Raw genomic sequence first — 13,117 nt, 5'->3', positions numbered from 1 at the left:
CTGGTTTGAGAGAGGTTGCAGACCTCTCTGCAAATACTTGTGGGTTTGTTCTATTACTGCGGCTGTATTGACCTCCATAGTTAATGGTTAAGGGACGTCCATAACGGCGACTTCGTTGGGAGGGGGAGTGTCTTATTTAACTTCACAATGTTGAGCTTATAAACTTCAGACTTCTCTTCCGAATATTCCTCAATCTTGTTCATTGGAGTCCTTGTTTCCTTTCCTGGAAACTAGGTGCCTTCTGTCTGACTCTGCTTGTGTGTGGCTCTTCCGATTACATCTGAAACAAATGAACTCTTTACATTTGGATCTGTCTTGGAGATGGTCTCCCCTGCAACAATAATACTTGTCAAACCTTTGTGACCGACGATTTCTCTTTCTTCTCTCAGGCTCTGCTGGGCCCTCGTTACTGGTATTCCGAGTAGCCGCCATTTCCTGACAAATTTTGTTCACCTCCCCCTATATGCTTTTCAGTTCAAAGGCGCTTTGTTCAGCGCTCTTGGTTATCTGAGCCAATTCAACCATTTTATCCAGGGAAATTGTTGTTTCCACAAGCTGCTTCTTTTGGATGTTCAAACTGTCGATACAATGTACGAGACGATCCGGCACCTTATCATTTATGGATGGACCAAACTCTCAGTGTTCGGCCAATTGGCGAAGCCTGGCGACAAAAGCAGAAACCACCTCCCTGGGTCCCTAACAGCTGAGCGAAATTTATATCGCTGCATAATAATGGAGGGTCGGGGATTGTAGTGGTCCCTTACTACTGTGACTAATTGGTCAAAGTATTTTGTATCCGGTGCCTTCGGAGATGTAAGGCTTCTTATGAGATTGAATGTTTGAGGGCCAGAATATATTTCGTTGGCAGCAAAAAGTATCAAGTCTTTCGACGTACTCGCCCCAACTTTCAACCTGCGGATCAAATGGATCGATTTTCCCAAACAGCAGCATAGCTGCTCGACTCTAGTTGACACGACAACAACTTTTTATCTTCCTTGCAGGTTTTTCAGGGACTCTTTCCCCTTCCCCCCCACTTTAGCAACTGTAGGCAGATTTATTCTCGACACCAATATTGTAGCATGAGGTTTCACAATGAGGAAGCCTTGAAACACAACAGTCATTTACTGAAGGAAAGATAAACTGTATACAAACAAGCTCAAAACAGATACAGATCGAGTTCAACCGACTCCCGGGCTCACACTGAAGGTTGCCTCCCACAGAGAACTGCATCCGGACACCCAATAGGTGATGGTTTGTGCACTTCCTCCTGATATGACTCTTTTAGGGTCTATGACCTCCCCCATAAAAGGGTCACTCTACCACATGTACAGAAAAGAAAATGCTTCCAATTCACAAGCCTTTTGGAGAGAGTGACTGATAGCCCCTGGCTACATTTCTCTGCTGCAAAACATCTTCTTAAGCCCATTTCCCTCTTTCTTCCATGCAAGGATAACGGTAGAAAAGGGTGCAAAAGGCAATGAGAAAAATGTACTAGGAATACAAACACGACTAAAAGCTGAGAAGTTCCCTGAACCTGACTGTCTGCATCATAAGGTATTAAAATAAGTTACTGCAGGAAGAGGTATAGATGCATTGGTTGCAATCTTCCAAAATTCTCTGGATTCTGGAATGGTCCAAGCAGATTGCAAAACCACAAATAAGACACTCCTATTCAAGAAGGAAGGCAGAAAACATGAAACAATTGGCCAATTAGTCTGACAACTGTTATATTAAAATGCTGGAATCCATTATTAAGTCATATTTAGTAGTCGTTTAGAAAATCATATTACAATCAATCAAGGCAGAGTCAACGTGGTTTTTGTGAAAAAGAAAGTGTTTGACAAATTTATTAGAGTTCTTTGAGGATTTAACAAGCAGAGTCAGTAAAGGGGAACTTTTAGATGTAATGTTTTTGGAATTCCAAAAGACAATGAATATGGTGCCAGAAGACAGCAAGTCGGGATAAATGGGTCATTTTCAGATTGGCAAACTGTAAATAATGGGCTGCTGCAGAGATTAGAGCCGGGGACTCAACTATTTACAATCTATATTAATGACCTGGCTGAAGAGATCTGTAGCCAAATCTGCTGACAATACAAAGATAGATAGGAAGTCAAATTGTGGGTGAGGAGTCAGCAAACAAAGGTTAAATGAGTGGGCATTTAAAAAAATTAATTCATGGGACATGGGCATCACTGGCTGACCAGCATTTATTGCCCATCTCTATTTGCCCTTGGAGAGCAGTTAAGAGTCAACCACATTGCTGTGGCTCTGGAGTTACAAGTAGGCCAGACCGGGTAAGGATGGCAGATTTGCTTCCCTAAAGGACATTAGTGAACCAGATGGGTTTTTTTCTGACAATCGACAATGGTTTCATGGTCATCAGTAGATTCTTAATTCCAGATTTTTTTTTATTGAATTCAAATTCCACCATCTGCTGTGGCGGGATTTGAATCCAGGTCCCCAGAACATTAGCTGAGTTTCTGGATTAATAGTCTGGCGATAATACCACTAGGCCATCGCCTCCCCATATGATGGAGTATAACATGGGGAAATATGAAGTTATCTACCTGGCTGGGAAGAATAGAAAAGCAGATTATTATTTAAATGGAGTGAGACTACAGAATATTGCAGTGCAGAAAGATGAGAACACTCGTACATGAATCACAAAAAGGTAGATCCAAGTACAGCAGCAATTAGGAAGACTGGGTCCAGTTTGATTGAAGGAAGCTTTATTTATTTGGCTGCAATTGGAAGTGTTTGGTGGAATAGTGAGCATGGTCTGTCCTCAAGCATCAAGGCCATTTAAACTACTCTGATGTGGCAAAGTAACCATGAGGGGAGACCCTCGGCATTTCCTTCAGCAACTAACTCATGATACAAAGCTTCTGGCAGAGCTCTGCAACTCCACAAATTTTTAGCAAGTGATACAGGTATCAGTGGGCCATGATATTTAGCCCAGATCCATTGGACAACATTGGACCATCTCTGCCTCGCTCTGCCCCTCTGATCAGTGACAATTACCTTACTCGATGAGCCCAGGAGGCAGCCATCTTTCTTCCAAGTCAAGCTCTGGATTTGGTCCCCATGATCTTCAAGAGCTAGGAGTAAAAACAATATGCAGTGAGGGTTTTAAACCTTCTTGAACCAATCTTACCAGTGTGATACAGAACGTCTTTCTGAAAATTGAGCTGTAAAACCCATTAGGAAAGAAATCTCCTGTCCATGCCTGGTCTGGACTATAACAGTGCAGTTGCCTCTTAAATGTCCTCCAAAATAGCCAAGCAAGCCACTCAGTTGTTTCATACTGCTGAAAACCTCAAAGGAATGAAACCAGACTGACTACCTGCCATCAACCTAGGCACCGGAAATGACAACGGCTAACTGTTGACCCTGCAAAGACCTCCTTACTAACATCTGTCTCACAGACTAGACAAGCAACAACCTGACAAAGTCAAATTCACAAAATCACACCTTACGACAATGCCCCTGACACCACCAACCCCCATCAAGTCCTGTCCCAACAGCACAACAGGCACAGCACAGGTGATGGCACAGTGGTATGCTGTCGTGAAGAAGTTGCCCTGAAGGAGAAGCACAGAGAATGGCAAGGGCACAAAAGTACTCGGGTGGGAAACTTCAATGCCCGTCACTAAGAGTAGCTCAGTAGCACCACTGCTGACCGAGCAAGTTGAGTCCTAAAGGACATAGCTTCTAGACTGATCCCTTGGCTGGCTGGTAATGGTAGAGTGGGGTGAAGATTGTTGCAAATCCTTCAATCTTACCTTTTGCACTGATGTGGTGGGCTCCTCCTCCATTGAGGATTGGGATATTTGTGGAGCCTATTCATTCAGTGAGTTGTTTAATTGTCCTCCACCATTCAGGGCTGGATGTGGCAGGACTGCATAGTTTGGATCTGATTGGTTGGTTGTGGAGTTGCTTAGATTTGTCTATCACTTGTTGCTTATGCTGTTTGGCACGCAAGTAGTCCAGTGTTTTAGCTTCACCAGGTTGATCATTCATTTTTAGGTATGCCTGATGCTGCTCATGGCATGTGTCAGAGATCCTGGGTACCAGTAAACTTAGGCACTCTTAGTGGACTTGGGTACAAACAGCCAGAAATGTCAAGTGGATGATCCATCTCAGCCTCCTCCAGAGATCCCCAGCATCACAGATGCCAGTCTTTAGCCAATTTGATTTACTCCACATACCAGGAAACAGCTGAAGGCATTGGATACTGCAAAGGCTTTGGGCCCTGACAATATTCCAGCAACAGTACTGAAGACTTGTGTTTCAGAACTTGCTGCACCCCGAGCCAAGCTGTTCCAGTACAGTTACAACACTGGCATCTACCCAACAATGTGGAAAATTGTCTCGGTATGCCCTGGACACAAAAAGCAGGACAAATCAAATCCAGCCAATTACCACCCCATCAGTCTAATTTTGATCATCATGTGACGAAAAAGGTCATCAACAGTGCTAACAAGTGGCAATAGCTTAGCAACAACCTGCTCACTGACACGCACAGTCTGAGTTTTGCCAGATCCACTCAGCTCCTGACCTCATTACAGCCTTGATTCAAACATGGATAAGCACTGAACTCCAGAGACGAGTTGAGAGTTACTGCCCTTGTCCGAGTATGGAATCAAGGAGCCCTAGCAAAACTGGAGTCAGTGGGAATAGGAGGAAAATTCTCCACTAGAGTCATAACTAGCACAATGGAAGATGGTTGTGATTGTTGGAGGCAAGTCAACTCAGTTCCAGGATATCATTGGGAGAGTTTCTCAGGGTTATATCCTAGGACCAACCATCTTCAGTTACTTCATCAATGGCCTTTCTACCATCATACGGTCAGAAGTGGAGGTGTTTGCTGATGACTGCACAATGTTCAGCACCATTTGCAGCTCTTCAGATACTTCAGCAGTCCATGTCCAACTGCAGTAAGACCTGGACAATATCCAGGCTTGGGCTGACAAGTGGCTAGCAACATTCACACCACACAAGTGCCAGGCAATGACCATCTCCAACAAGTGCGAATCCAACCATCACATATGAAATTCAATGGCATTACCATCACTGAAATCGCCACCATCAAAATCCTGGGGGTTTCTATTGACCAGAAACAGAACGTGACATATAAATACTGTGGCTACAAGAGCAATCAGAGGCTAGGAATACTGTAGTGAGTAATTCACCTCCTGACTCCCCAAAGTCTGTCCATTATCCTGTGTTGAATGCTCCCTCCACCCACATTGTCTGTACCTTTAAGACCTGGCTGGCTGTAGGGATTCGCATTCTAATTAGTATTCTGTAACTTGATTTCTGTGTCTCTGTGCCCTGTTTGAGAGCAGATATCCACTCCATCTGACGAAGGAGCAGTGCTCCGAAAGCTTATGGTATTTGCTACCAAATAAACCTGTTGGACTTTAACCTGGTGTTGTCAGACTTCTTACCATTATCTACAAGCCAGGAGTGTGATGGAATACTCTCCTCTTGCCTGGATGAGTACAGCTCCATCAACACTCAAGAAGCTCAGCACCATCCAGGACAGAGTAGCCTACTTGATTGGCACCTCTTTCACAAACATTCCCTCCATCACTGACACATAGCAGCGGCAGTGTGTACCATATGCACTACAGGAAATCACCAAGACTCCTTCAACAGCACCTCTAACCCACAACCACTCCCATCTAGAGAGACAAGAAAAGCAGATACATGGGAACACCACCACCTGAAGTTCCCCTCCAAGCCACTCACCATTCTGACTTAGAAATATATTGCCGCTCCTTCATTGTCACTGGGTCAAAATCCTGGAACTCCCTCCCTAACAGCACCGCAGGTGTACCTACAGTACACATTTCAAGTAGGCAGTTCACCATCACCTTCTCAAGGGTAATTAAGGGTCAGAAATAAATGCTAGGCTGGCCAGCAAACCCCAGATTACTTGAAATCACTTTTTTAAAATGGCTCCATGATTTGGCGGGATTTCAGTGACTGATATTGACAGAGAGTGACAGCTGCAGCCCCAGGGGTGAAGTGAGAAAGGTAGCCAGGTGAGCTGTACATCGGGATCCGGAAGCAGAGGCTGGATCTGGGAGCAGAGATAAAGAGAAACAAAATAGCTGCCGCTGCTTCAGTTATTTTAAAAGGAAGAGATTGACCAGCGCTGGCCATACAACGCACAGGGCTGTTACTGTGGGTTTGGGTGAAGATGGTACGGGTGGATCCACACCATTAAGACTGTCAAGAGCAAAGCTGGGGAGGTTCTGCAGAAGTACACTATTTTGGCCAAGCCCGTACCTATGAAACTTGGGTTGGTTGGGAGCCGCTGTCATCAGACGCGGATCGCTGGCTAAATCTTTGAATTAAAGGAGCTGGAGTGGTCTACCTGAGGAAGTTCAAAGCTTCGAAGACTTTGTGGTTCAAGTTAGTGTTGTATACATTCCATGGACTGCCCAGTAAATCTGAAAGATCTACCTTTGTTGTATCTGCTATTTGTCTAAGTTATAGGTTATATTGACTGCAATTTGCCTGTTAATTCATGTCGATTTTGATTTGATTGTTAACGTAAAAGTTACAAAAAAGTAAAGTTTTCTCATTGGGATTGTTCAGTATTTTCTTGCGCAGCAACATCCAGAGATAACAAAAGGCACTATATAAATACTACAGCATCTGTATACTATCAGAACATTTTCAAATCTCACCTGCCAGGGCTTTCTGTTGAGTCAGGTCCCATACTTTGGCTGTATTCCCAGCTCCGCTTGCTAACACTCCATCTGCCGAAGGATGAAACAACACGCATTCCACCCTCTCAGCTTCTGGTCCCAGAGTTACGTTCTGTGCAGATGATACCTGCTCAACAGCATCGGGTAATCGCCACAGCTTCACCTGACCATCAGAAACATTCAGCCTTAAACACAAGGACTTTGTTCCATCTTTCAGCCAATGCATTGAATATTTCTGGTTCCCAGGACAAAGCAAACCCAGAAGTAACGTAAGGGCTCTGCACTCCCCACCCACTATTTCAAGTAGGAACCCCTCACGTCATTACATGGAGCACCTAATTTCCTCCCAATGGAATAACTTCCCCTCCCGTAAGGGATGTTTCACCAAGAATAGCGTCTTACCATCACATCAGCTGAACATGTTGCCAGCAACCCATCATCAAACGGGGAGAAATCAAAATCAGTCACCAGATCTGTAAAGGAAGAGGAAATAGTCAGTGCCAACACTTCATATCTCATCATGTAGGGTACAGTAACCCAGTAGTTATGTTACTGGACTAATAATCCAGAGGCCTGGAACAATGATCCAGAAACAGGAGTTCAAATCCCACCACAGTAGCTTAAGAATTTATATTGAGCAAACTTAATTAAATCTAGAAGAAGCAGCTAATCCTGATGACCACGAAACTACCAGATTGTTACAAAACCCCCTTTGGTTCACTCAGGGAAAGAATTCTCCAGTCTTTATCCAGTCTGGCCAATGTGTGATTCCAGACACACAGCAATGTTGGAATGGCCTTGCAAGCGACGCTGCTGTTTTCAAGTAACTCACCACCACCATTAGAAGGATAATTAGGAATGGGGATTAAATGCTGACCGTACCAGCAATGCTCACATCCTGTGAATGAATTTTTTTTAAAATCAGGGTCAACAGTTCACACTTCACCAGCTCAATCAGCAAAGATGGGCGGTTTCCCTTAGCTGGAGAGTCTAAAACTGCAGACATGGTCTCAGATTAGGGGACAACCGAGAGAGGGAGAAATTCATTCAGAGGTTGTGAATCTTTGGAATTCTCTATCTCGGGGAGCTGTGGATTCTTGAATCATTGTATCTAATCAAGACTGTGTGAGATAGTTTTCCGGACACAAAGGGTGTTGGGATTGATTGGGAAAGTGGAGCCAAAATTAAAAAGTAGACATGATTTTATTGAATGCCAGAGCAGGCTTGAGGGCCAATTGGCCTAATCCAACTCTTATTTCTGTTCCTATATGATGTCACTGCCAACACTCTGTATCTAGCAACAGAGGCCATTTAGCCCCTTGAGCCTGTTTAATGAAACTATGGCTTATCTGGAACCTTACTCCACATGCCTGCTCTTTACCGATATCCTTAATACCTTCGATTAACACAAATCTCAGATTTAAAATGAGCGAAGATGGCCCACAGTAGTGTGCCTACCTATGCCACACTGTGTTAATTTAAGGTTATTACAATTCCGCTTCTCTTTTTGAGGCTTTTCCCTGCCTGATAGAGCTACAAAACTGAAAAATAAATATTTTACAGTTTCCGTCTCGCTGAGGTGGTTTCAGGCCAATCCACATCCAAAAATGTGCTCTGAAAACGCTACTCACATTTGTATAGTTGTTATAAATTTCACCATTCAGAAAGTGCCCTGTTGTATCTTTTTTTAGCTCCAAAGTGGATGACCTCATATTTCACATTGAAATCCATTTGCCACAGTTTTTGCCCACTCAGTTAATCTCTGTAATGTTATTCTTCCACCTACAAGACTGTCTACTTTTGTCTCATCAGAAAATTTGGATATGTGGCTTTATTCCATCTTAAGTTGTTAGTAAATACGGCGAATAGTTAGGACCCCAGCACAGATCCTTGTGGTGTACCACTAGCCACATCCTGCTAATTGCAATACCTGTCCATTATTCCTATTCTCTCTGCCACTTGCTACTCAGCCAATTTCCTAACCAAGTCAATAATTTATCTTCAATCCATGAGGCTCAACAATCTTTAGAGAGAAGCGTTAGCAAATGCCTCCTGAAAGTCCATATCAATAATATCTATAGACAGTCTTCTGTCCACTGGTTTAGGGCAGCACATTGGTTAACACTGCTGCCTCACAGCACTAGGGACCCAGATTCAATTCCGGCCTCGGGTCACTGTCTGTGTGGAGTTTGCACATTCTCCCCGTTTCTGCGTGGGTTTCCTCCGGGTGCTCCGGTTTCCTCCAACAATCCAAAGATGTGCGGGTTAGGTTGATTGGCCATGCTAAATTAACCCTAGTGTCAGGGGGATTAGCAGGGTAAATATGAGGGGTTATAGGAATAGGGTCTGGGTGGGATTGTGGTCGGTGCAGACTTGATGGGCTGAATGGCCTCCTTCTGCACTGTAGGGATTCTATGAATCACTATATCAAAATATTCAATCAGATTTGTCAGGCACGATCTACCCATGACAAACCCATGTTAGTTGCCTCTGATCAGCTGAATGTTTTCTGGGTGTTCAGTCACCATCCTTAATTATAAATTCTTAATATTTTCCCAACAGATATTAGGCCAGCTGGACTATAATATCCTGGTTGCCCTCTCTCATTTTTCTTAAATACTGCAGTGACACATGCAATCTTCTGATCTATGGATTACATCTGATCAACATCAGTCAGTGCAGATAGTCCATACCCCACCAGCACCAGCTTTCTTCATTCCATGTCTAGGTCACTCATAGTTAATTGATAGAGATTGATCAGTATGGAATGGTTAACAGTTCCGTTTTATCGATCCACCCTGCAATTACCGACACCATTCAATGCAGGATACAAAGAAGAACCAATTACCACCAATACTGCTGAATGGCAGAGGAGGAAAACAAAAGAAACATGCAGCTCAGTGTGTTTACTCCGCAAAATACATGTTCCTTGTGCATTGCACAGCCAGATTCAGCAATCTAAAATTGCGGGTCCCCTAGCCGAGATATTTGAATCATCGATAGTCACAGGTGAGGTGCCTGAAGATTGGAGAGTGGCAAATGTTGTGCCTTTGTTTAAAAAGGGCTGCAGGGAAAAGCCTGGGAAGTACAGGCCAGTGAGCCTCACATCTGTGGTGGGTAAATTGTGAGAAGGTATTTTGAGAGACAGGATCTGCAGGCATTTAGAGACACAAGTACTGATTAGGGACAGTCAGCATGGCTTTCTGAGTGGAAAATCATGTCTCACAAATTTGATTGAGCTTTTTGAAGGGGTAACCAAGAAGGTAGATGAGGGCAGTGCAGTTGATGTTGTCTACATGGACTTTAGCAAGGCCTTTGACAAGGTACCGCATGGTAGGTTGTTGCATAAAGTTAAATCTCACGGGATCCAGGGGGAGGTATCTAAATGGATACAAGAGGGTGATTGTAGAGAGCTGTTTTTCAAACTGGAGGCCTGTGACCAGCAGTGTGCCTCAGGGATCAGTGCTGGGCCCACTGTTATTTGTCATTTATATTAATCATTTGGATGAGAATATAGGGGGCATGGTTAGTAAGTTTGCAGATGACACCAAGATTGGTGGCATAGTGGACAGTGAAGAAAGTTATCTCCAATTGCAACGGGACCTTGATCAATTGGGCCAGTGGGCTGACGAATGGCAGATGGAGTTTAATTTAGACAAATGCGAGGTGATGCATTTTGGTAGATTAAGTCCTGCCCTGGTTCACTCAGTTAATGGTAGGGCGCTGGGGAGAGTTACAGAACAAAGAGATCTAGGGGTACATGTTCATAGCTCCTTGAAAGTGGAGTCACAGGTGGACAGAGTAGTGAAGACGGCATTCGGCATGCTTGGTTTCATCGGTCAGAACATTGAATACAGGAGTTGGGACATCTTGTTGAAGTTGTACAAGACATTGGTAAGGCCACACTTGGAATACTGTGTGCAATTCTGGTCACCCTATTATAGAAAGGATATTATTAAACTAGAAAGAGTGCAGAAAAGATTTACTAGGATGTTACCAGGACTTGATGGATTGAGTTATAAGGAGAGGCTGAATAGACTGGGACTTTTTTCTCTGGAGCGTAGGAGGCTGAGGGGGTGATTTTATAGAGGTCTATAAAATAATGAGGGGCATAGATCAGCTAGATAGTGAATATCTTTTCCCAAAGGTAGGGGAGGCTAAAACTAGAGGGCATAGGTCTAAGGTGAGGGGGAGGGATACAAAAGTGTCCAGAGGGGCAATTTTTTCACACAGAAGGTGGTGAGTATCTGGAACAAGCTGCCAGAGGTAGTAGTAGAGGCGGGTACAATTTTATCTTTTAAAAAGCATTTAGATAGTTACATGGGTACGATGGGTATAGAGGGATATGGGCCAAATGCAGGCAATTGGGATTAGCTTAGGGGTTTTTTTAAAAAAAGGGCAGCATGGACAAGTTGGGCCGAAGGGCCTGTTTCCATGCTGTAAACCTCTATGACTCTAAATATTTCGCTTTCAGGCTGATCTCCAGCTGACTAGAACTGGTGTGAAAATGACTGAAAATTCAAATGCTCCATTGATAAAAAGCGTGACAAACATACACAGGCAGCAGAGGGGCAGCTTCCACTAAGCACATGCGGTTATTCCCCACAGCATGTCCCTGCTCCCTTGCTGCATCCAATTGAACAACTATGCTGACAGTACAGGATCCTATAGCAGGAACCTGAGCCAACTCTCTACACTTACCTGCGTGACAATGAAGCTCTGACACCTGCTGCTTATCCTGGTTTCCTGTTTCCAGTGGCAGAATTCCCAGACTCCCTCCGCCTGCATTAAATAGCAGAGTTACTTTAGAATACAGTCTGTTCAAAAGGACAGTGCTGACTCTCAGCATGTCATCACATGGACTTGAGAAGAGTTATTGAACTAGTAATAAAAGATTAACAGATAAACTCGGATTATTCTAACAAATTAATCTAGTTTCCTATTTACATTAATATTTCTGCAGCGTCAATTAATCTCTGACCCCCAAACCTATCCTCGCTCTGCCTTCTGTTTCGAGGGGAGAATTAATCACTGCCTTTTCTACTAATTGTTCTCTTTTGTCACTCTGGGCAGAGCAGCCGTTTACTCTTACTGGAGTGACAGTTCCACAGGTACCCACTGTAATCAGGTGCCTCACCCCAAGGTGCCATCCTTCACATGGGAATGTTAACATAGTGGGTTGTCATAATATTCCATGAAACTAAAGCTCACACTGGAACAGAAGGTGGCTATTCAGCCCCTTGAGGCCTGTTCCACCATGCAGTTAGCCCAAGCTTGATCTGTAGCTCAACTCCAATTACCCCTCCCGAGCAACCAGTCTTTACGAGAGCAAGTTCCAGATTTCCACTCTGAAAGAGAGCATTTTGATTGCACAGCCTGGCTCCAATTTTAAGACTGCAGATTATTAGTAGGGAATGTGTGATAATGCACTGAGCCAATTTCAGTCCTTGCTGAGAGAAGCTAACTCAGTCCAGGCGGAGGACCCACCCTGGGACCTCATGCTCCAAGTGGCTAAATGTATCGGCAGAGGATGCCTTTTCCCTACCCGGGACAGTTTCACACACTGTCGTCACTGCAGCCCATTTGTTGCTCTTACCTGCGCTGTTTGTATTGAAGGCGATGAAGGCACAGCTTGATTTGATATGATTCCCATAGGAGACAGCGGAGCCTGCTCGAATGTCATGGATCCAGTCCTGTGGAAGCAGAGAGAGAAATTCACAGATGTGTGCGTGAAATCTTCTTACTCCTAATAATCCTTCTCAGAAATAGCAATATTTCCCAACCCTAGAGCTCTGCACTCAGTTTTACAAATCCTCTCTCCCACTGCGTCATCTCCCCCATTCCCCTCTCTCGCCCCATATCTCTCTCCCCATGTAATCCATGCATCAGTTTATCTCCCCTCAGCTTTTTATTTGCTTGTTTGTTCCCTTGAATGGGATAGCATGGACACCAGGCAACAGAAAACATCACTTGCCCCATCAGCTAAACATCTCTGCACACTGCACTTAATACTCCCAAACTGACTTGATACCTTACCTCCAGAAGAAATCCACTATTAGACTTTTTTCCTATTCCCCAGCTTCCTAATGTTCGAAGTGTGAGGACCCACAATGTCTTTTTTTCTACTTAGGATGTTCTCGATGAAACAGAACTCAACTTGTCACCATTTTTCTTTTTGTCATGTCCTAACTATGTAAAGGCTTATGGGTTTTACACAAAAAGAAAAGGTTTGTACATGTAGATTCTAAAGGAAACAGAAAGGTTTAATGAAAGAGCTGTTGCCTGTATAGAGTACAAACTGAAATTAAAAGCAGGAGCCTCTGAACCACCCCAATGACATCACCATCAAATCATATGACTTGCTCTTAAAGCAATCATGCAACTGCTTAAAT

The 13,117-nt window shown here is 43.9% G+C and overlaps 1 protein-coding gene across 1 annotated transcript in view; it reads right to left on the bottom strand.

Moving 5' to 3' along the window:
* Window positions 1–13,117, bottom strand: part of coro7 (coronin 7) — a 144,640-nt gene that overhangs the window by 122,327 nt on the left and 9,196 nt on the right. Inside the window, exons 2-6 of the mRNA XM_078240480.1 lie at window positions 12,322–12,418; window positions 11,427–11,507; window positions 7,128–7,198; window positions 6,705–6,888; window positions 3,025–3,101 (exon numbers count right to left, since the gene is read on the bottom strand). Of these exons, the coding sequence (XP_078096606.1) occupies window positions 3,025–3,101; window positions 6,705–6,888; window positions 7,128–7,198; window positions 11,427–11,507; window positions 12,322–12,418 (510 nt within the window). The remainder of the gene's footprint in view (window positions 1–3,024; window positions 3,102–6,704; window positions 6,889–7,127; window positions 7,199–11,426; window positions 11,508–12,321; window positions 12,419–13,117) is intronic.

Source organism: Mustelus asterias, chromosome 23 (assembly GCF_964213995.1).
Source record: "Mustelus asterias chromosome 23, sMusAst1.hap1.1, whole genome shotgun sequence".
NCBI lineage: Eukaryota > Metazoa > Chordata > Chondrichthyes > Carcharhiniformes > Triakidae > Mustelus > Mustelus asterias.
Note: the sequence above shows the minus strand (reverse complement) of the source record. Positions and strands in the feature narration are given on the sequence as shown.